Source organism: Malaclemys terrapin, chromosome 20 (genome assembly GCF_027887155.1).
Source record: "Malaclemys terrapin pileata isolate rMalTer1 chromosome 20, rMalTer1.hap1, whole genome shotgun sequence".
Classification (NCBI taxonomy): Eukaryota; Metazoa; Chordata; order Testudines; family Emydidae; genus Malaclemys; species Malaclemys terrapin.
In genome coordinates this window covers 4,736,428-4,759,877 of record NC_071524.1, presented here as the reverse complement: position 1 = coordinate 4,759,877, position 23,450 = coordinate 4,736,428, and the positions used below count along the sequence as shown (strand labels likewise).

At 43.9% G+C, this 23,450-nt stretch overlaps 1 protein-coding gene across 1 annotated transcript in view; it reads left to right on the top strand.

Annotated features, from left to right (window-relative positions):
• Window positions 1-1,269: 1,269 nt before the first annotated feature.
• LOC128826340 (butyrophilin-like protein 2) overlaps window positions 1,270-23,450 on the top strand; it is a 67,542-nt gene continuing 45,361 nt past the window's right edge. The window contains exons 1-3 of the mRNA XM_054009587.1: window positions 1,270-1,375; window positions 8,151-8,254; window positions 22,150-22,485. Coding sequence (XP_053865562.1) covers window positions 8,185-8,254; window positions 22,150-22,485 — 406 coding nt within the window. The 5' untranslated portion in view covers window positions 1,270-1,375; window positions 8,151-8,184. The remainder of the gene's footprint in view (window positions 1,376-8,150; window positions 8,255-22,149; window positions 22,486-23,450) is intronic.

Genomic DNA, 23,450 nt, shown 5'->3' with positions numbered 1-23,450 from the left:
ATCTTATTGACATCAGACGATTTCTCTAGTTTATCCAGATCATTTTGAATTATAGCCCTATCCTGCAAAGCACTTACAACTCCTCCAGCTTGGTATCATTGGCAAACTTAATAATCATACTCTCTATGCCAACATAGAGACCCCTACAGAACCCCACTTGCTATGCCCTTCCAGCATGATTGTGAACCATTAATAATTACTATCTGAAGACATTTATCCAGCCAGTTATGCACCCACCTTATAGTAGCCCCAACTAGGTTGTATTTCCCTAGTTTATTGATAAGAAGGTCATGTGAAACCATATCAAATGCTTCACTAAAATCTAGGTATACCACATCCACCGCTTCTCCCTTATCCACAAGGCTTGATATACTATCAAAGAAAGCTATCAGATTGGTTGGACATGATTTGTTCTTTACAAATCCATGCTGGTTGTTACCTATCACCTTATTATCTTCCAGATGAATTCCTTAATTACTTGCTCCATTATTTTCCCTGGCACAGAAGTTAAACTGACTAGTCTGTAGTTTCCTGGGTTGTTTTTATTTCCCTTTTTATAGATGGGCACTATATTTGCCCTTTTTCAGTCTTCTGGTATCTCTCCCGACTTCCCTGACTTTTCAAAGATGATAGCTAAAGGCTCAGCTACTTCCTTTATCAGCTCTTTGAGTATTCTAGGATGCATTTCATCAGGCCCTGGTGACTTCCAGACATCTAACTTTTCTAAGTAAATTTTAACTTGTTCTTTGCCAATGTAGATATCTTGGAGCCTGTGGATTTTGGGAATAAAACTCCTACCTGGATGGGTTTCAGAGTAGCAGCAGTGTTAGTCAGTATCCACAAAAAGAACAGGAGTACTTGTGGCACCTTAGAGACTAACAAATTTATTAGAGCATAAGATTTCGTGGACTACAGCCCACTTCTTCGGATGCATATAGAGTGGAATAAATATTGAGGAGATATATATACACACATACAGAGAGCATAAACAGGTGAGAGTTGTCTTATCAACTCTGAGAGGCCAATTAAGTAAGAGAAAAAAAAACTTTTGAAGTGATAATCAAGATAGCCCAGTACAGACAGTTTGATAAGAAGTGTGAGAATACTTACAAGGGGAGATAGATTCAATGTTTGTAATGGCTCAGCCATTCCCAGTCTTTACCTGAATGGAGTAGGATACAAACCACACACACACACACACACACACACACACACACACACACGCAGAAACTCACAGCATTTTTCTTTCATTCTCTTCCAGGCCCCTCCCATGTTTCCTGAGTGCTTGTTTAAACATTTGCTTTTTGCCCTCACCTGCTTTTACAGTTCAACAGATTTTGGCGGGCTTATTTGTGTCTGCAGAGAGAATTCTGAGGTGAGTACACTAACTTGCTGTGTGTGAATGTAATTTATAATCTGGGGAAGTGATTTCTAAGATAAGTTTCTTATATTTATTTTAGGTTTTGGATTTTTAAAAGTTACTTCTTGCATTTCATCAGGCCCTGGTGACATCTAACTTTTCGAAGTAATTTTTAACTTATTCTTTTTTTATTTTAACTTCTAACCCTACCCCATTTCCACTAGTATTCCCTATGTTAGGTGTCCCGTCACCATCAAACTTCTTGGTGAAGACGGAAACAAAGAAGTCATTAAGCATCTCTGCCATTTCCAAGTTTCCTGTTATTGTTTCTCCCTCTTCACTGAGCAATATATCAGAAAGTATATCTTGATGTAAAATATACTAGGCTACTGTGTGTGCATGGGATGGGTAGGCAACTGGGAGTCAGTTGGTGAAAAGAAGAGAAAGATGGAAAAAAGGGGCTTGTGCATAATTCGTGTTTAACTGGCGTTGCTTCAAGTGAGGAGATGTATAATTGCCAGCAGATTGAGGGATGTGATCATTCCCCTCTATTCGACATTGGTGAGGCCTCATCTGGAGTACTGTGTCCAGTTTTGAGCCCCACACTACAAGAAGGATGTGAAAAAATTGGAAAGAGTCCAGCGGAGGGCAACAAAAATGATTAAGGGGCTGGAGCACATGACTTATGAGGAGAGGCTGAGGGAACTGGGATTGTTTAGTCTGCAGAAGAGAAGAATGAGTGGGGATTTGATAGCTGCTTTCAACTACTTGAAAGGGGGTTCCAAAGAGGATGGATCTAGACTGTTCTCAGTGGTACCAGATGACAGGAGAAAGATTAATCGTCTCAAGTTGCAGTGGGGAAGGTTTAGGTTGGATATTAGGAAAAACTTTTTCACTAGGAGGGTGGTGAAATACTGGAATGGGTTACCTAGGGAGGTGGTGGAATCTCCTTCCTTAGAGGTTTTTAAGGTCAGGCTTGACAAAGCCCTGGCATGCTGTGATTTAGTTGGGGATTAGGTCCCGCTTTGAGCAGGGGGTTGGACTAGATGATCTCCTGAGGTCCCTTCCAACCCTGATATTCTATGATTCTATGGAAAAGGAAAACAAACAAACAAATAAAACCTTATCTCTTATTTGGGATAGGTGTATTATAAAATGTATATAAGGAAGTTTTAACAGAAGATCAGAGCTGGTTAAACTCCCCAAATTGTTCCTGTAAGAAATTTTGAAAAAATAAATTTAATTTGAAATGTTTCAATTTGTCATGGAAAAATTTCAGAATGAAATTAAATGACTTTTTTTCACTTTTAGTAGAAAACCTTGATACATTTTGGGGTTTCATGGACCACAACATTCAGTTTTTGCTTTTTGCTTTTTTGAGTTTTTATTTCTCCCCATTTCCTGACCCTTTTCTCCTTTTTCTCCTTTTCATTTCTTTCCTTTTTTCTTCTATTTCTTCCAAGATTGGAGAAGTTTTGTAAAGTTCTAGAGTGTGGGGGAAAAAAATCAGAAAAAAAAAAGCAGCAAACAAAACATGGACATCACTCAGTTAATCTATTGCATTCAGCGGTGAAAAAGATTTCAATTTGAAATGAAACAAAACAAAAACACATTATTTTCCCTCAATATTATATCATGTGGATTTAAAAAAAACAACAAAAAACAAAAACAAAAAACAAACAGCTTTCACAACTTACAAGACCTTTAAGCATAAAAACAAGAAAACTACTGTCAAAAATTTATCCGTATGAATCACCGATAAATCCTGACTATGAACCAACTGTGTAGGTTTGGAAGTCCAGAGTTTTGTTAAATAGTCTGCAGAATTCCGGCATTTTAGATATCCATATGAACTCATTCATTGACTTCCTTAAAATTCTGACAGTTTCTAAGAGTGCTGTCTTCTGGGAGGTCACTCCTAGTTTGTTCTTGGGTTGTTCATTTGTGCCCTTAGGGAGCATTCAGAGTGCTCCATTGAAAAAATAATACTACAAATCAATATTTTCCCATGAAAAATCTCATGTTTATGAACTCCTGTATGTGACTGTGGTGCCTGGAGCGGACACACTGATAATGCATACTCACGACAAACTACAAGCAATAGGGCAGACAATCCCACAAACTGCTGGTTTACTCTATACTTAAATTCCAGTAACAAAACAGCCTCTGTATTATCACACTGGTTATCAACAAGGCAAAATACAGTCTCCTTTAAACATATCAGCTACTGTCTTCCATCCACACAGCCAAGTCTTGTACAGTGCGGGATTACTACAAATCTTATTCACCATATCTAAAGTTCTACCAATCCCAAAAGTCTGGACACATTGCCCAGATAAATATTTCAGATCTCACCAAAATACATGCTTACAGCCAATCCTTATTCACTAAATCTAAAATTTATTAATAAAAGTAAAATGAAAGAGTTACTGTGGTTAAAATACATGCATATAGATATGAGGTAAAGGTCTTAGGTCAGGGATAGTGAGGCTTATGATTTGTAAAGGTCTTTCTGAAATCAATTTAAAAGTTTAAAAGAAATCAATTTAATAGTTCAGTAGGCAGTCCATGTGCAGAGTTTGTTCAAATTCTTCTATGAGAATCCCAGGGGGAGTCCAGAGTAACCTGGAGATGTCAGTCTTGTGGGCTTAGACTTTCCCTGACAAAGTTTAAGCAAATTTGAGATAAAAAGGATTGTGTCCAAAGCTTTCTTTATAGTTGCAGCAAGGCATCATCACAGCAGAGCCTTTCTGGGATGAAGAATAGACAATGTATACTTTTGCTTTGAAGGTAATCCGTCTCCTATGCATACATAGGTAACTAGTTGTATTCATTAGCATAATGTGATTAACTGTTTAAACAGTTCACTGGTAGTTTACTATGTGGGGTTACAAGTGTAAAAGAGAAATGAGGATAATAATATTATTACACCACATGTTCCATCTAAATTATGTTATCCCCTTTTGATGTGTGAATCAATAGAATGCAGTACGGAAGCATTGTGAGACAGCAGCAGATTTTAGGCATCTACAAGCTAATTAGCTCACATTTATAAACTTCAAACAAGATATAGGAAAACAGCGATAAAATCTAATAATAGAATCTTAGAACTGGAAGGGACCTTGAGATGTCATCTAGTCAAGTCCCCTCACTCACGGCAGGACTAAGTATTATCTAGACTATTCCTGACAGGTGTTTGTCTAACGTGTTCCAGTGCTTAAGTACCCTGACAGTTAGGAAGTTTTTCCTAATGTCCAACCTAAACCTCCCGTGCTGCAATTTAGGCTCATTGCTTATTGTCCTAAACTCAGAGATTAAGAAAAACAATTTTTCTTCCTCCCCCTTGTAACAATCTTTTACATACTTGAAAACAATTATCCTGTCTCCTCTAGGTCTTCTCTTTTACAGACTAAACAAACCCTTCCCTCATAGGTCAAGTTTTCTAGACCGTTAGTCATTTTTGTTGCTCTTCTCTGGACTTTCTCTAATTTGTCCACATCTTTCCTGAAATGTGGCTCCCAGAACTGGACACAACACTCCAGTTGAGGCCTAATCATCATGGAGTAGAGCAGAAAAATTATGTCTCCTGTCTTGCTTACAACATTCCTGCTAATACATCCCAGAAGAATGCTCACTTTTTTTGCAAGAGCATTACACGCATATTTAGCTTTTGGTATGCTATGACCCCCAGATCCCTTTACGCAGTACTCCTTCCTAGGCAGCCGCTTCCCATATTGTATGTGTGCAACTGATTGTTCCTTCCTAAATGGAGTACTTTGCACATGTCCTTTTTGAATTTCATCCTATTTGAAATTTAATGTTGATAAATGGCAAAGTAATTCACATTGGAAAGCATAATCCCAACTATATCTATAAAATGATGGAGTCTAAATTATCTGTTACGAATCAAGAGAGAGATCTTGGAGTTATTGTGGATAGTTCTCTGAAAATATCCACTCAATGTGGAGCGGCAATCAAAAAAGTTAACAGAATGCTGGGAATAATTAAGAAAGGGATAGGTAATATGATAGAAAATTTCTTCTTGCCTCTATATAAATCCATGGTACACCCACATCTTGATTACTGTGTGAAGATGTAGTCAACCCATCTAAAAAAAAAGATATATTTGAATTGGAAAAGGTTCAGAAAAGGGCAACAACAATTATTAGAGGTATGGAACGGCTTCCGTATGAGGAAAGATTAATAAGACTGAGGCTTTTCATCTTGGGAAAAAAGGTGGCTAAAGGGAGATATGATTGAGGTCTATACAATCATGACTGGTGTAGAGAAAGTAGATAAGGAAGTGTTGTTTACTACTTTTCATAATACTAGAACTATGGGTCACCAAATTAAATTTAGAGGCAGCAGGTTTAAAACAAATAAAAGAAAGTATTTCTTCACACAACACACAGTCAACCTGTGGAACTCCTTGCCAGAGGATGTTGTGAAGGCCAAGACTATAACAGGATTCAAAAAAAGAACTAGATAAATTCATGGAGGGATAGGTGCATCAATAGCTATTAGCCAGGATGGGCAGGGATCGTGTCCTTAGCCTCTGTTTGCCAGAAGAAGGGAATAAGCGATGGTATGGATCACTTGATTACCTGTCCTGTTCATTCCCTCTGGGGCACCTGGCACTGGTCACTGTCAGAAGACAGGATACTGAGCTAGATGGATGTTGGGCCTGACCCAGGATGGCCATTCTTATGTTCTATTTACTTCAGACCATCTCTCCAGTTTGTCCAGATCATTTTGAATTTTAAGCCTGTCCTCCAAATGACTTGCAACCCCACCCAGCTTGTTATCGTCTGCAAACTTTATAAGTGTACTCTCTATGCCATTATCTAAATTATTGATGAATATATTGAAGAGAACCAGACCCAGAACTGATCCCTGTGGGACCCCACTCGATAAGCCCTTCTGTCATGACTGTGAACCACTGCTAACTATTCTCTGGGAACAGTTTTCCAACCTGTTTTGCACCCATCTTATAGTAGCTCCGTCTAGGTTACATTTCCCAAGTTTATTTATGAGAAGGTCACGTGAGGCAGTGGATGTTTTCAGAGACCTATCCATGGTGACTCCAAGGGCTCTTTCTTGAGTGGTAACAGCTAATTTAGACCCCATCATTTTATACATATAGTTGGGATTATGTTTTCGAAGGTGCGTTACTCTTATGTAAATACCATCTGGTCCTGGTGACTCTGCTTTCACTTTCAAACACAGAAGTTAACCTCAAAATGACTGTAGTCCCTTTCTCATTCAGCACTTCTGACACCATGGAATGATCTTGGAGAGCATTAAACAACAAACCAGTGAGTATCTGTGGTGAACTGCTGCCCACAGCTATATTGTGTTCTCACCCCCTATTTTCAGGGCACAGCTCAGAATTCCTATTTTGCAGAGCAATAAATCCACAGCCCCACCTGCTCCCTTCCCGCCCATCCCCCCACCGAGAAAACTACTTTCATTTTTCACTCCTCACTTAACAAATAACTTTGGGAAATAACCGCTCTGGCTTCACGAGCAGCAATTACCCAGTGGCAGAGTTTATAGGTAGCATTCAGGTGAATGAAGTGTTAAATTTCCTGTTCTAGCAGCATTGTACTTGGGACTTTGTACAAGGAAGTAATTGATATTTGAGTTCGTTATGTTTGTGAAGCCCTCTGGGAAGAAAAATACTGCAGTAGCTGTACAGATATTGTTACTACCTGGCCTGATTCTTCAAGGCTCACTCACAGAGACATTAAGTACTTACTTCTCCTATGTTGGTCTCTACTTTACAAGGTGTGTGACTGTCATCTGAGTAGCCATTGAATCAGCATTGCTGGAAACAGAAATACGGTGAATTTACAAGACAATACATTGCGAGTTATAATTTTAATTTTTTCTTTTAAATAATGTTTGTGTTAGTGAAAAGTTCTCATGTGAGATCAGTGGAGGATAAATTCCTTCATAACATCTGCCACAGAAATAATGATAAAAAAAGAAGCTCAAATTCTCCAGTCTTGTTCTACAGACCTCAATGGTGAATGCCATGTCATGTCTACATGACACAAGCCCCATCCAGCAATGGAGGAGATTAGTACTAACTTGTTTTGTGTGTGTTTTATTTCACTTTTTTAGTGAAAACATTTTCCTGTTAGCAACTTGGCTTGAAAAATCAGCACATTTCACATAGCCCAGAATAGAATCACTGAATGTGCTGAGTTTACATCATCCACATGCAGCCACTGACAGGGGAAAGTGTCTCGGGTTAACTAAATATCACAGGAATTACCTTGTCTTTCCTCAGTCTATTTCCACAAAGGGTAATTTTTTCTTAGTGTTTTGTTTTTCAGGAAAGTAAAAGTTGCCATGTAAAATGAATGCAGTTTTGTATAGAGCTGGTCCAAATTCAAAATTTCCATTCTGTTGTAAATTCTGAAATTTTGAAAGTTTTAATTTTGATTCAGAACAAAAACTGGAAAGTTTGAAATTTCTCACATAAAGGAAATTCTGAAAAAAATATTTATTTAAAATCAAATGGTTTTGATTCAGTTTTTCCAAAATGAAATAGAGCAGCTGGCTGCCCCAAGTCCTAGAGACTCCCTTGGCTGTATGGGGAGTCCCCCAAAGAGTGGGGAGGCCTCTGATACAGAAGTCCAGACTCCCCTGGCCAGGCATGCTGTTTGGTTTTGATGAATAAGAATTTTCGGATGCAGTAACATTGTAGAAGAATTCCTGACCAGCTCTAGTTGTGTGTAAACCTCATGCTACAGTTTGTGATGTTTTCAATTTCCATTGGCAGAGAGTTGGATGAATTATATTGAAATCACTTCACAATGCACCTAGGAATCAGAGTAGTCTCCACCATCATCTTTCCATTGCTTTTCATCATGAAATGGTATTGGGGTAAGAACACCATTTTATATTAACTACTGATTAGATAATAAATATATACATATCCATTGCTGCCTATCTAAATACTGTGTAAGAAAACCATGATGCAATATAAAGAGGGAAATCCAAACAAAATTTGATAGATCTAATGGCATTGTGGTGGGAATAACATCACTGTGTTCTGGAGCCTGTCTATCTCTTCAGCTGTTTTTACATGATCTCAGATGTGTGTAAAATCTCAATGACCCTGCTTCACTAGCCTGGGGAGAGGGGAATGACCATCCAGGCTCCTTGTCTGAACACAAGTCATTAGTCACCCTCCTCAAGCTGCTGAAAAGTACAGAGAGCCGTGTTTCAGGATGAAAGCACAGTGACACTGCTGCTTAGATGGGACATTTACCCGACCAGTGGATATTGTTAGGAGAAGCCTAAACTAACAGAATGGTGGTTACTATTCCAAAGTACCAGAAAGATTGGCAATGGCCAGGTACAATTGCTTTTCCTGCATTCAGGGACTACTCTCTCCTACTTCTTCTAGAGGCACAAGCCACCCAAAGGGTTAGGCAGAAAGCAGGACCATAGCTAAGCTTGGAAGGATTTGATTTTTATTGGTATCAGTAAATGTTAATAAATGTCGATTTAACTGTATGCACACAAACTGACGAGAAAATATTTCCATTGCTGCTAATCAAAATACTCAAAGAGATAAAGTAACAAAAATGGGGCTTGAGAATTTCTTAGAATTTGATTTAAGGCTAACATTTCAACATATACCGTTGACAGTTTCTGTTTTAATGGTTATATGCTTTCACTTTTTGAATCCCAGAATCTACACTCATTAAATAATTGTCTGTGTGTCTCCCCTCAAATTTCCTGAAACTCTGAAATTTTAAATGGACACAAAAAATTAAGTCTAAACCCCATAATTCTTCAAAACTCTGAAAATTTATATATATAAACATAGAAAAAATGCTTAAAAATAAACATTGGTTATATATATATGTATATGTGTGTGTCTAACCCTAGGTCTGCTGTCCATCTCACCATGCACGATCATTCTCAGTGAGAATTGTTTGCTCCTCAACTGCTGAGGTTTCAGTTGTCACCATGAAATGTTCTGGGGCTGCCTTCCATGGGGAGGCTTTTCTGTTCTGGCTTGAGCAGCCCAGGTGTCAGGGCAAAAGCAGAAGGGCAATTTTGCTATAAAATTCTCTTCAGTACAGAGGAGATTCATAATAATCTAGAGGTTAGGCACCTGTGCTTTCCCACATCGCAGTCTAAAGGGGAGTTTTAATTGTTGGCAGAGACCCCCTCCACAGTGCCCTGTGAACTTTCAGAGCTACTAAGCTAAACAGAGTTAAACCTGGTTAGAATAACTCATTCACTAATGGAGTCAATCGTTTCCACAGAAAATTTCAATTTTTGTTATAAATTTAAGTATCAAAATGTTGTGGCCGAAAGAGAAATAAACAAAAAACATCAGCTGAGCAAGAGGTATTTTTTCTTTCTCTTTCTCTTATCTTTTTGGACTGTCAGACTTGATTCCATTGTGATACGCCATTTTTGTTCTTCTTTGAGTAATTGCCTATGCCCATTACATTATGTGTGTTTCTCATGTGCCAGTTCCAGAGAGTTTTTGCTAATGGTACCAGTAGAGGGGACCTCACCTGTGCCCTGGTGTCCCTCATGCTCTGAGCCAGAGGGATAAAGGGTGGAGCCACTCCACGCATCCTTCAGTTCCTTCTTACTGTGCAAGCTCAATGGTGGGACCATGCTCTCAGCTTGTTCCATCTTTGAATGCGCTATTATAACTAGTAGTTGTTGTCAGTTAGTGTCATTTTATGTCCTTGACCCCCTCATCTCCCTCACCGGATGAGACACTGGTACCAGGGCTGTCTTCTGGTTATTAGTTAAGAGATACAAAAGCAAATACAGAAAACCAAAGGCTGAGAGTAGCAAATGAGTTCTGATGAAATTGTAGTTTTCTCTTCATGTGTGAAATTAAAATTGATAATAAAGAGATACATGAGATACACTGGCTCTTTTGGACCCAGGAAGGAGATGGCTCCAGGAGAGAACTGCAACAGGTAGAGGACCCTGTAACCCTAGTGCAATATATTGACAGATTCAGCTGGTTACTGTCATTTTCCTGCAAATAGAGTCCTGTGGCAATTCCATATATTTTCTTTCTTTTCTTGCCATCTTATTAACATAACACATTTATCTCTGAGCAGTTGGGGGCAGTTGCACACATTAGTTGCTACACAACATGAGTCCTTCATGTGCCCTTTTGCTCAACCATATCACCGTTAGTATGGCAGCCATCTGTTAGGGGGCTTATTCCTTCACCCTCTCACTTCCCTGGTCCTTCTCGCATGAATAGAGAGCAACAATACCCGAAATCCAAAGGTGCAAACAATTTGATGTTTATTGGGGTGAACTTCTAGCAAGCATGATTCCAGTTCCCTTCCTTAGTGTCCCCTTTTCCAGCTCTGACACCACAGAGCCTTGCCTGTGTCCCTGTTCCCAGTCCTGTTCCCATTCCCCCCCTTAGCAAAACATCATCCCAATTCCCCCACCCCCAGTCCCTGTTCCCATTCCCCCCTTACTTCCTGATTGACTGCAGACTATATAGTAAAACTTGAGTTCTGCTTAACTATACTTTAACCAATTATTTTACTGAAATTTAACTAACCAATCCTAACATACTGTAACATGATTATTTAACCAATTATATCCCACCACCTTAATTGGTTTACACCCAACAAAATTAATTATACAGCAGACAGAAACAATTACAGAACCAGACAGAGATTATACAGACAAACAATAGGGAAATGAAGACTACAGTGATAGAACAATACAGAAATGAGGATTTCACATCCCAGCTATTGATAAGTTATTTCTTGCCAGACAGGATGCTATCAAACTAAGTTTCCTTTTACATCTTCTAGGCTCTTCCCTTTCTCTGGAGGTGATAGGAATATCAAGACAGGATTGTATTCCTAACAACCCAATAACACCTTATTTCAATGTGACTAGTTTGGAATGTAAGGATGTGACCATACACGTCCCAGTTTATGGCTGCCTCTGCTGCTTAGCCAAAGGCCTTAGCTTACGAACCAGGCCTCAGACTATCACAGTAAGAGAAGGCCCTTATACCGGCAGACAGTGATTTTGAATCTTCCTTTTATCTCTATAACTAGCTAAGTGATAAGAATACACCTAAATTCTTAAATTATAGCCTTTGCACTCAGGCCTGAATATCTATATCCTAACACCGTCTTTTAACAACAAAGAACAGTGATATTTGTCCATTTTTTGGTTGATTTTTTTTCTTTTAAAGTTTGTGAAGAGTGATGGGGTTGTTCAGGCTGAGGCACACTCTGTAAAGGTGCAGTGACTGGGGCTTTGGCTGGAGCTCAGTCTCTCTCTTTGTGGAGCACATTCAGTGCAGTGAAAATATCCAGGGCAAATTCTGCCCTCTGTTAACCCCATTAGCCCCTTATTAGCTTCACTGAGGTTGTACAGGTGTAAATGAGAGCAACACTTGAACCTTCTTCTTTGTTCAGGCAGACTGAAGTGCGTCTGCTTCTGGAAAGAGGAAGATTATTTCCCATTGTTTCCACTTGCTTTTATCTTAAATCACGTTCACCAAAACATCCCACCCTTCCGGTAGCTGAAGGCTGCTATCAAATCCCCCCTCACTCTTCTCTTCTGCAGACTAAATAAGCCCAGTCCCCTCAGCCTCTCCTCATAAGTCATGTGCCCCAACCCCCTAATCATTTTCGTTGCCCTCCGCTGGGCTCTTTCCAGTTTGTCCACTTCCTTTCTGTAGTGGGGAGCACAAAACTGAACACAATACTCCAGATGTGACCTCACCAGTGCCGAATAGAGGGGAATAATCACTCCCCTCCATCTGCTGGCAATGCTCCTACTAATACAGCTCAATATGCCGTAAGCCTTCTTGGCAACAAGGGCACACTGCTGACTCAAATCCAGTTTCTTGTCCACTGTAATACTTAGGTCTTTTTTTGCAGAACTGCTGCTTAGCCAGTTGGTCCTCAGCCTCTAGCAGTCCATGAGATTCTTCTGTTCTAAATGCAGGACTCTGCACTTGTCCTTGTTGAACCTCATCAGATTTATTTTGGCCCAATCCTCTAATTTGTCTAGGTCACTCTGGAACCTATTCCTACCCTCCAGTTTATCTACCTCTCCCCCCAGCTTAGTGTCATCTGTGAACTTGCTGAGGGTACAATCCAACCCATCATCCAGATCATTAATGATGGGGGTCACTCAGGATGAGAGATTGCTTAGCAAGGCTTTTGTATCACCTGTACACAAAGGAGGGGTAGCTACCTGCCAATGGTTTTGTCAGTGATCTGGGAAAGGAGCTATTGGTATGGTATATACATGTGTACAAGAGGCCTGGTCTACACTGGGGGGCGGGGGATCAATCTGAGATACACAACTTCACTTATGAGAATAGCGTAGCTGAAGTTGACATATCTTAGATTGACTTAGCTCCCCTGTCGACTTTGCTTCCGCCTCTCGCCGAGCTGGAGTTCAGCAGTCGACGGAAGAGTGATCGGGGATCGATTTATCGCATGTACACCACATGTGATAAGTCGATCCCCGATAGATCGATCGCTACCCAACCATCTGGTGGGTAGTGTAGACGTACCCTTAGATCAGAGAATGGCTACAACCACTGTTGCCATCACCAATGTATTTTTCTCTCTCTCTCCCCCCACCACACCCACCCTCTCTCTCTCTCTCTCACACACACCACCCTCAAAACCTGAAGAGCTCATCACAGACTCCTATTGTTATAAATTTTTGGATGAATTTCAGCCATATTTACATACCTAAATAAGACTATCTAACTTCTATTTAAGAGTCTCTCTTTCGGTCCCTATTTGGAATATTTTGGCCAAAAGCTCCAAACCAAGCACATTGTACGAGGGCTGGTCAAAATATCCTCCATCAAAACTATTTTAGTAGAAAATTGGGCTTTTGACTGAATTATTTTTTGTGTAGAAAGTATCTGCCTCCCTCAAATTTTTCTGATGTTTCATTAGAAACCCCGAAACCCCCTTTTTCAGCAAAAAAAAAACCCTGCTTACTTCTGTTAAAAAATTGGGTTTTGGTTTAATAACAAAAAAATGAAAACTCTCCATGGAAGGGAATTTTTTCCCAACCATTATTATACTGCATTACATATGCTAATGTTGCATTACTTTTATGAATTGGAATTTCTTTCTTAGCTTGTTAATGATAACTAGGGCTGAGTGCATATTTCACTATATTTGATGATTGCCCTCTCATTATCTGCCCACAAATTTCCCCAAGTAGAAAGTAAAATTCTCAAATATATTACTCATTTGGAATTAGTTGCCAAATGGACATTCTATCCACAGGATAACCCTCACCTGCATGGCAGATAATTGGAGACTCCTAAGAAATAACACAAATTAAGAGTAGAGTTTTACCCTGTTATGCAATTTGTGTTATTTCTTGGGAGTCTCCAATCATAGGTGCACACACAGATAATACCAATATAGCAAACATAAAATTTAGTGTCCTGTTAGTATTTGTAGTTTGTAGGACCCCTTCATGACCTGTCACCATAATATCTTCTGTGCAGCAGCAGTTAGCAGCTTGGCTAACTGGGCTCAGTGCCGCCCAAATGATAGGGCAGTAAGTCCCTCCACAGGTTTAATGGGCAGCAGGTAGGGAAATCTCCACACTCTTACCTCCTGGTTTGAGGACACAGTTCAGGCAGTAGGGGGGTCTTGCAAACAATCTCCCTGACTATCTAATTAAAGATGGTGCACTCTGTGAATGATCCTCAGGGTCAGAGATGGATCTGGCCTCCTCAGTCTCTGCAGAGGGGCTGATGATTGCTGCTGTCAGGAGTGAGGCTGCTTCTGATCCCAGGCTTTCCCCTAACCACAAAGGAGGGCAGGGAGGGCTCAAGGTGCAGATTACAACAACTCAACTAAAATCCTAACTGTAGTCTCCCACCCTAGGGCTCAGACACATGACAGCAGGAGGCAGCCCTGAACCAGCACCCAAAACAGTGGTGCCATGTGGTGACTCAGGCCTTGTCTACATTACAGGCTGAATTGGCACCCCTGCAATCTATGCAGTGGCATTGATTTAATGGGTCTGGTGAAGATATGATAAGTCGACAGGCAAGCGCTCTCAGGTAGACTTAATAAATCCACCTGAAAGAGAGGCAGAAACTATATCAATGGGAGAGCACCATGTTAAGTTGATGTAAGTTACGTGGATGTAAATTACATAAGTTACATAAACTATGTAACTTAACTGCGCTAACTTAGGTTGACTTAGAGCATTAGAAAAGGGCAGAGTTTCCCTAGGGAGCTGAAAGGCTAACTCGGCCTGGCTGGCTGGGGGAGATCTTCTTTGAGTGCTCTCCCTGTGTGTGTTCCACTTTAGGTGTTCGTGCGCCCCTGCGCTCGTAGTTGGAGACTTTTGGTAGCAGTGTCCTGTTGCGTCACCCCACCTTGCGCTACTGCAGACAGTTAACCAACGCTGTACAACCAACCCTCACGTAATTCCTTCTCTACCACCCCCTTGACTACAGGGCCGGTGCAAGGAAATTTTGCTCGCTAGGTGAAACTTCCACCTTGCGCCCCCCGCCCCCTCCGTGGCAGCTAACCACGACCGCCCAGCCCCCCCACCAGAGGAGCCCCCCACGGCCGCTAACCCCACCTGCCACCCGGGGATCCCACTGTCCCCACAGCAACTACCCCCCTCTGCAGCTAACCCCTCCCAGGGAGCCCCCCCCCACGGCAGCTAACCCCACCTGGAGTCCCCCCCGCGGCAGTCCCCCCCTCCCGCGGCAGCTCACCGCCCCTCCCACAGCAGCCCCCCGCGGCAACCTCCCCGCAGAAGCTGATCCCGCCCCAGCTCACCTCCGCTCCGCCTCCTCCGCTGAGCACACCAGCGCCCCTGTAATTCTCCTCCCCTCCCAGGCATGTGGTGCCAATTGAGGAGAATTAGAGTGGGGGCTTTGTGCTCAGCGGAGGAGGCAGAGTGGAGGTGAGCTGGGGTGAGGAGCGGTTCCCCTGTGCACCCCCGATCCTGCGGGTGGCCCTCCCCGCGCCCCCCACCCCAGCTCACCTCCACTCTGCCTCCTCCCCTGAGCGGACTTTTAGGCACCCTCAACCACTAGGCGCCCTAGGTGGCCGCCTAGTTCGCCTAGTGGTTGCACTGGCCCTGCTTGGCTACCAGTTGGAGCAATCAGCAGTGCCTCGCTACTTTGTAGTTAATTAGTTACAGTCACTTAGGTTCCTTGTTAGCAGCTACTTAGCTTGTTTCCCTTTTCTTTTCTCCTTGGTTTAAAAAAACAAAAACAAAAAACCCTTCATGGCCAGAAAAACAGCCATTTTGAAGGTGAAAGCCTCCCCTCTTTCAGCGCCTTGCCTTCAGGCTTGCAGTGCCTGTCTCTGGCAGCCATGGTCAGTATGTTTGCTGCCTGGGCAAAGCAGGCATGCCACAAAGTCTTGCATTGCCTCAGGCTCAGGGCCAGAATGGCATGAAGTGAAGACGTCTCTCGGACCTGCATCGGGGCACGAGGCTCAGGATTCCCCCCGTCACTTCACCAACCGCGGCTTCAGACAGGGATCCTTTCTCCAACCCCATATCGGAGTACCCCGCTTGGTGTCACTCGAGGAAGCACCTGGGTCCTCACCACAGGAATAAATAATACTATTTAAAAAAAACCCAGCCATCCCGTAGATAATAATAGCACCGGCTGTGCTATCAGCACCGGGAGCTCAGGTGGCTGAGAGCTCCGGCACTGCTGCAGACAGAGACTGCAGGGGATGGCCCCGGCGCAGGCACTGAGGGGAGGTCGGAGCCCCGTGCCTCTACGCCACAATCTACAGCTGCTCCGTGGACAGGCATCCAGTGTCTACACCACCTGGACTGTCAGCGCCGGGAGCCGAGGTGGTGGAAAACCTCAGCACCGCCGGCACCGCTAGAACCAGAGACTGTACAAGAGCTGGCTCTGACACAGGCACTAAGGGGAAACCAAAACCCTGTGCCTCTGCACCGCGATCTGCAAACGGCGGTATGGCGCCCCTATAAAAGGTGGCTTCTTCAAAGGCGCACCCAAAACGCACAAAGGTGCAGCTAGCAGTGCCTCCTTCTCTTCTGCAGCCCTGACACTGACAAGGAGACAGCCCCAGTGCCCAATCAAACCAGCACAGCAGCAGTTCCTCAGACAGAGGGTTCTGGTATTTATCTCTGCGCAGATCCCACTATCCGCAGTACCAATCTGCAGTACCGATACCCTGGGCACTGAGTCTCCCTGCGTCCCCAACATCACTCACTGTCTTGCTCCTTATTTGAAGAAGGAAGATGAGGAAGAACAGGGAGCTATTCCCCCACCAGCTCCTATCCATCAAGTGTCAGTCAACCCAGGAGTCTCTCCTGGAGCATATTATGCTGTCGCCGACTACTTACAGTGGTATGGGGACCCCTATGCCACTCCCATTCCAATGGGCAAACTGGAATCCATGGGTCATATCCAGGGGTCATATCCTGCCATGGCCAGACCCAGCACACAGTAATTCCCCACAGCTTCTATACCAGCACCCTCAGTGGTACCAGGGGAAGAGGAGGAAGACATCACCTACCCACTTGCCATCACCTGCAGGGGACATAACCTACCCACTTGCCATCATTGTCCACAGAGGACACCTTTATGCCTCCTCCCCCTAATATAGGGGATGATTTCAAACTGTTCCATGGCTTATTTGAGAGGGTGGCTCTCTCTGGACATTTCTCATGAGGAGGTCCCCATGATACAGCGTGGGCTAGTGGACTTTTTGCATTCATCCGTTTCGTTTAAAAAGAAAATTGCCCTTCATATGAATGAGGCACTGATGGATCCTATAAGGGTAATTCTGTGGACACCTGCGGCTGCCCCTCCAGCCAGTGGGAGGTCCGACAAGAGGTGTGTACCAACAAAGGATGCGGACTTCGCATCCAGCACCTAATTTCTTAGTTATAGACACAGTCCAGCAACATGACATGCGACAACAGCCCAGAAACACAACTCATGATAAGGATTGGAAAAGACTTGATCAGTTTTGGCAATAAGACTTACTCTTTGGCTGCACCTCACCTCCGCATAGCCAACTATGCAACATTACTAATGAAATACAACTATACAAATGACACAAAAATATCCAGATTGATTAGTTGTATTGCCAAGGACCAGGGAGAACAATTAGCAGCACTTGATTCTGAGGACAGGGCTGCAACAGGGCTGTGTCAACGGTGGTTGTAATGAGAAGGGCCTCATGGCTCTATCTTTCTGGCTTCCCTGAAGAGATGCAATCCATGGTGGAAGACTTGCCAGCCCAAATTATTCGCCAACAAGACAGACAACTCACTCCACTTGCTCACGGACTCACGAGCGACTCTCTGATCCTTTGGCACCTATAACCCCAAACCCAAGAGGAAACAGAAGAATTACTTTACATTCCAATGATACCACCGGCCATTGTATTCACAACAACAGCAGTGATTTGATTCACAGGGTCGCAGACACAGCCCTGAGGGGACAACAATCTACTTCTCAAGTTGCTGCATCCCAACCATCAACCTCCCCAAACAAGAACTCTGGCGGATGGACACCAATACTTGACCTCCGATAATTCAACAAGTTCGTCAGAAACACGATTCAAGAGGTCACACTATATACTGGAAGCGACTGCCTGCTTAAAGTGTCAACCCAGCAGACAACATTGCAAGCCACTGAACAGGTGATAACCCTCTTAACGAATCTGGGCTTCTTAATAAATACTCACCAGCCCAGTCTAACAACAGTGCAAGAGCGGGACTTCATTGGGGCCCACCTCAACTCTATTGAGACTATAGCCTCACTACCTAGACAATGTTCTCTCACTCTCACCAGCCTCATATCCACTGCGTGAAATAGCCCACAGGTATCTGCCAGGACTTGCCCCCAGCTCCTTGACCACATGGCAGCCACAACATTTGCTGTCAGACACACCAGATCAAACATCTGTTGCCTATAAGGAAGGCTACGTATCAGCTTTGTTCCACACAGGCACAGCATAAACAAGCACCCCACGATATCGGGCAAAATAAAGGACCCCCTTCTCTGGTGAGTAAAACCAACCAATGTATGCATGGGGACACCCTTCATTCAGACCACAAATGCCTCACTCCTGGGATGCGGAGCACATCTGCACCCACATTCTATATAGGGCCGTGGGTCCCCTGTGGAATCCCTTCGACATATAAACCTACTGGAACTTCAAGCTGTCCGCAATGCTTGCTCCCAATTCCTGCCAATAATCAAGGACAAGGCTATTTGAAGCCTTAGCTTGTATGTATTATATATACAGACAAGGGGGAGCAGTCATAGTACCTCTGTGTGCAAGCCACAAAAACCTGATGGTGGTGCATCAGACACAATATCCACACCACCACAGCAGATACCCTCAGCAGACAAATTTCTGAGGACCATGAAGGAAGCTTGTGATGGGGCAGAGCATCCCCGCACTGGCACAGCAAGGGTTAACCCTTCCTTCCTGGCAGAGGAAGCCCCACCCCGGAAGCCTTGCTGGGCATGCTCCAACTGGAGGTTAGGTATAAAAGCCTGCAAAGCTGCTCAGTTAGGGCTGACCACCGGAGGAGAAGGATGCACACAGCCAGCTCCCGAGGAGGGATAGCCCACGCTCTGGGCTCCAGGAGCCAGCCTAGCCGGCCCGCACCCTGTATCCCAGACAGAGGACCAGCCAGAGGGGAACGGACTGGAACCCATGTCTCCGGATGAGACCATGACATTGAGGGTAGGAAGTGACCCAGGGGAACTTTAGGGAGAAGCCGCATTAGAGCAACACTGACGCTCGGCGTGTTGCGTCCGGATCCCCGCCGAGCCAACAACAAGGGGAACCCCACCATTAGGAGAGCCCTGGGTCGGGACCCGGTGGAGAGGGAGGGCCCGGGTCCCCCTATGCCTCTGGCCGTTGGGCCACACTACCCTGATACTGAGGGGAGGTATATGGACTCTGGCCATTGGGCCACGCTGCCCGGATACTCGGGCATGCAAGGGGGGGCGACCTGCCCTTACACCCAATCAGGACACCCTTAATGAAGGCAGGCCCAGAGATTAGAGAGTAGACGGCCTGGCACCTCACCTTCCCCTGACGCGAAGGGGCTCTGGGGTGCTGGCCCATCACAGAGCTCAACAACACAGTACTCCTACATGTATTTCAACACTGAGGGTTCCCCACAGTAGACCTTTTTACAACTTCACAAAATACCAAACACCCTCATTTTTGTTCCTGTGCAGGTCTTGGTGTACAGTCATTAGGCGATTCATTCCTCCTCAAGTGGAACACTCCCCTTCTCTATGCCTTCCCTTCTATTCCTCTCTTGAACTGACTGATCCACAAGATCAGGCTGGATGGGCCACAGTAATTCTACTAGCATGGTCTCGCTAAACCATGGTATCCTTACCCCCTCAGCATGACCGTGCGTCCATGAATCGAACTCCCACTTCTGTCTCACCTGCTGTCCCAGGACTCAGGCTGTGTCCTGCATCCACAGAAACTCCATCTCAGAGCAAGGCTCCTCCATGGCTCATGGAACTTGAGCTGACATATTCAGAGGAGGTACAAAATATGCTGTTACACAGATTAACAGAAATGAACTGTCACCCATACACCCTGAAGGGGAGATGAGTTAAGGCCTGGTGCCAACTAAAATGGGTGACTTCCATCCCAGGGACATTACCCTCTATACTGCGTTACCTATCAGAGCTATCCATGAGCTCAATAAAAGTCCATTTACCTACCATCACAACATTCCACCCCAAAGTGGATTGCCATCTTGTCTTTACCCATCTACTGACCCAGCATTTCCTCAGAGGACTCAATAACGCTTACCCTGAACTATGTGAACTTCCTACACCATGGGACCTGAACCTGGTCCTTCGGATCATCACCTCTTCCCCGTTTGAACCCATGATGACATAATCACTGCTACACTGTTCTATGAAAGTAGTATTTCTTGCAGCAATGACATCTGTCAGACATGTAGGAGCACTGTGGGCTTTCATGGCGGAACCCCCATAATTGGTCTTCTTTGAGGATAAAGCCTCCTTCAGACCACACCCCTAAACCCCACACAGATAGAACACATTACACATTTCATAATCTTGATGTTCGGAGGGCATTGGCTTCTTACATAGACAGAACTAAACCATTCCATAAATCCCCCAGACTGTTTCTATACATCACTGAATGCTCCAAAAGGAGCACTGTCTCTAAACAAAGACTTTCCACGTAGATCCATAATCACACAAAACTCTGCTATCATCAGCGCGACTGCCAATCCCTCATGGGGATTCTCTCACATCCCACTAGAGCCTTATCAGCCTCCACAGCTTCCCTGCACAATGTATATATCACGGACATTTGTGGAGTTGCTATCTGGGCCTCAGCCCATACCTTTAGACAGCACTATGCCTTCAAGAAACAGACAACATCTGATACATCCTTTGGATGCTCTGTACTATCAGAGGTCATGACATCAATTCCGAAGCCCCTCTTTCCATTGGAGGGCACTGCTCTGAAGTCACCTAAAGTGGAGCACCTACAGGGACAGCACTTGAAGAAGAAGAGAAGGTTACTCACCTTATGCAGTAACTGAGGTTCTTCGAGATGTGTGTCCCTGAGGGTGCTCCACTACCCTCCTTCCTCCCCTCTACTTCGAAGTTTACTTATTAGTCTCTGCAGTAGAGAAGGAACTGAGTGGGGGTTGGTCACACAGCCTTGGTTAACTGCCTGCAGCAGTGCGAGGCAGGGACCATGCATGTGCGACCCAGTCGGGCACTGCTACCAAAAGTCTCTGACTACGAGGCGCATGAACACCTAAAGTGGAGCACCCACAGGAACACACATGTCAAAGAACCTCAGTTACTTCACAAGGTGAGTAACCTTCTCTTTTCCCAACAAAACTCTATAGGCTGGCATCAACTTGAAGACTACAATTGTTTTTCCTATGCTCAGGGACTTCTCCCTCCTACTTCTTACAGAGCAGAATCATAACTAGGCTTAGATTTTTATCAGTAAATGTTGATAAAATGTCAATTTCACTGTATGCACATAAACTCATTAAAAAATATTTCCATAGCTGTTAATTAAAATATTCAGAGATGTAAAATAAGAAATTAGTTTGACTTAATGCTAACATTTTTATATGCTGTTGACAGTTTGTGTTTTAATCCTTATAAACTTTAATTGTCTGACCCACCCCCATTGTGTGCCTCTCCGTAATTTCCTGCAACTGTGAAAATTTAAATTGATACAAATAAAAAAATTTGTAAAGCCTGTAAGTCTGCAAAAATCTTGAAAAATTCAATAGATTAAAAATAGAAAAAAATGATTAAGAATAAACATTGATATTATCCATCAAAATTATTTTTTTTAAAGATGGAATTCGGCCAAGTCTAGCCTTAGCTGTGCTGTCCACCTCCCCATGCTGGCCATCCACTAAGAGGTGAACACACTGTAACACCTTTAATGATGGTACAGGCTTCTTCTCTGCCTAGAACGTCAGGAAGAACTATGCATCCTGCACCGACCCCTGAGAAGTTCAGTCTGTACCACCTCATGCTCAAATATATGAATAGCTGAGCTACCAGTGAGACCTCAAACACTCTCTCCATTATGAAGGGGGGTAATTAGGTTAGATGGGGAGAGTTTCTCCCAGGAAAGATAGCACTGTTGTTGTTTCTTAGAAATTGCATCTAGTTTTTCTTTTGTTCTGTCTACACCAATGTCAAGCTTTTGAAGAAAATCAGTGATCATGATTTGTTTCCTTTCTTGCAGGTGATTTTACTGTCACCGTGCAGGTTACTCCTGAAATTGTCTTGGTTGGACAAGCTGTGATGTTGTGCTGCCATCTCACAGGCCAGGTCCCTGCTAACATTCAAGTGCATTGGTACAAAGTGGAAAGGAACAAAAATACAACGTTATATTTTTACAATAGCACGGAAAAAGGGACTGAGTTGGGCCAGGCTGGGGAACGGCACAGGATCAAAGGACGATATGAGAATGTTAAGGTGAAGCTCTTTTCAGTGCAAGTAGAAGATAGTGGTCAATACGTGTGTGTGGTTACAAGCGATGGTGTCTGTCAAGAAGCTATCGCCCAGGTGATTGTTCTAGGTAAGCATGGACATATAGATACAAAAGTGTTTCTGGCAGGGAACAATGCTGCACTGATCACAGTGCTGTTGATTCACCATTGCCTTGCACTGTGTGTAGCAGCTGTATTTCCATTTAATCCTTTCCTCCCAACAGGGAGGGTTCATCAGCTGGAAGGGGAAGGAGAAACACCCACGTGTGTGCAATGTTATGGGAGGTGGGCAGAGGAAGTGATGGACTGGGAAGGAAAAGGAGAGAAGTGCTGGACTGGGAGTCAGAGAAGCTTCAGCAGTTTGGTGTCCATCTCGCATAGTATATGCAAATTATGCACAGTGTATGCACACAACATGGATACGTCATGTACATTTTTCTCTGGCTTTTTGTTGGTGGCATGTGCAATCCTCATCCCCCTGCCTTGTGTGTGCTGCTGTTGACAACAGCAATAAAATGACTAAAGTGCAGGGGCAGAGCTGGGCCATTACCTCCCGTCACACACACACATGCCCCCAGGCAGTACGTTAGAGTCCTGTGGAACTGTGAGGTCACTGCCCACCTCTGGTTTGTACACCCTGCGCCTGATTCTCAGCTACACTAAGGCCCTTTTACATGGAAATGAACCGTTAACGTTACACCTTGTACAGAGAGAGGTCTCCTTGGCCAGTGTAGAACTGATGTAAGGGCTCTGTAGTGGCCTTGCTTCCGGACGTGGTGTAAGGGGCATGTCAGGGTTGTGGGAGAGAGGGAGCAGGCTAAGGGCTGGTAGGGGTATGGCTGGAGCACACTGTGATTTGGCTATGCTCTGCTTTCCAGGGCTCAAAGGGGACAATGGGAAACAAAGTGTAAGTTAGAATAGCCCTAAAGCTGCTCTGACTTACATTGGGACCTAGCGGGGCCCCTGAATGTGCCCAAAATATGGACCGCACAAAGGTGGATCTCCCCTTTTCTGAAAATACTGTTTGCTGATTAACCTGCTGCCATCTCAAAAG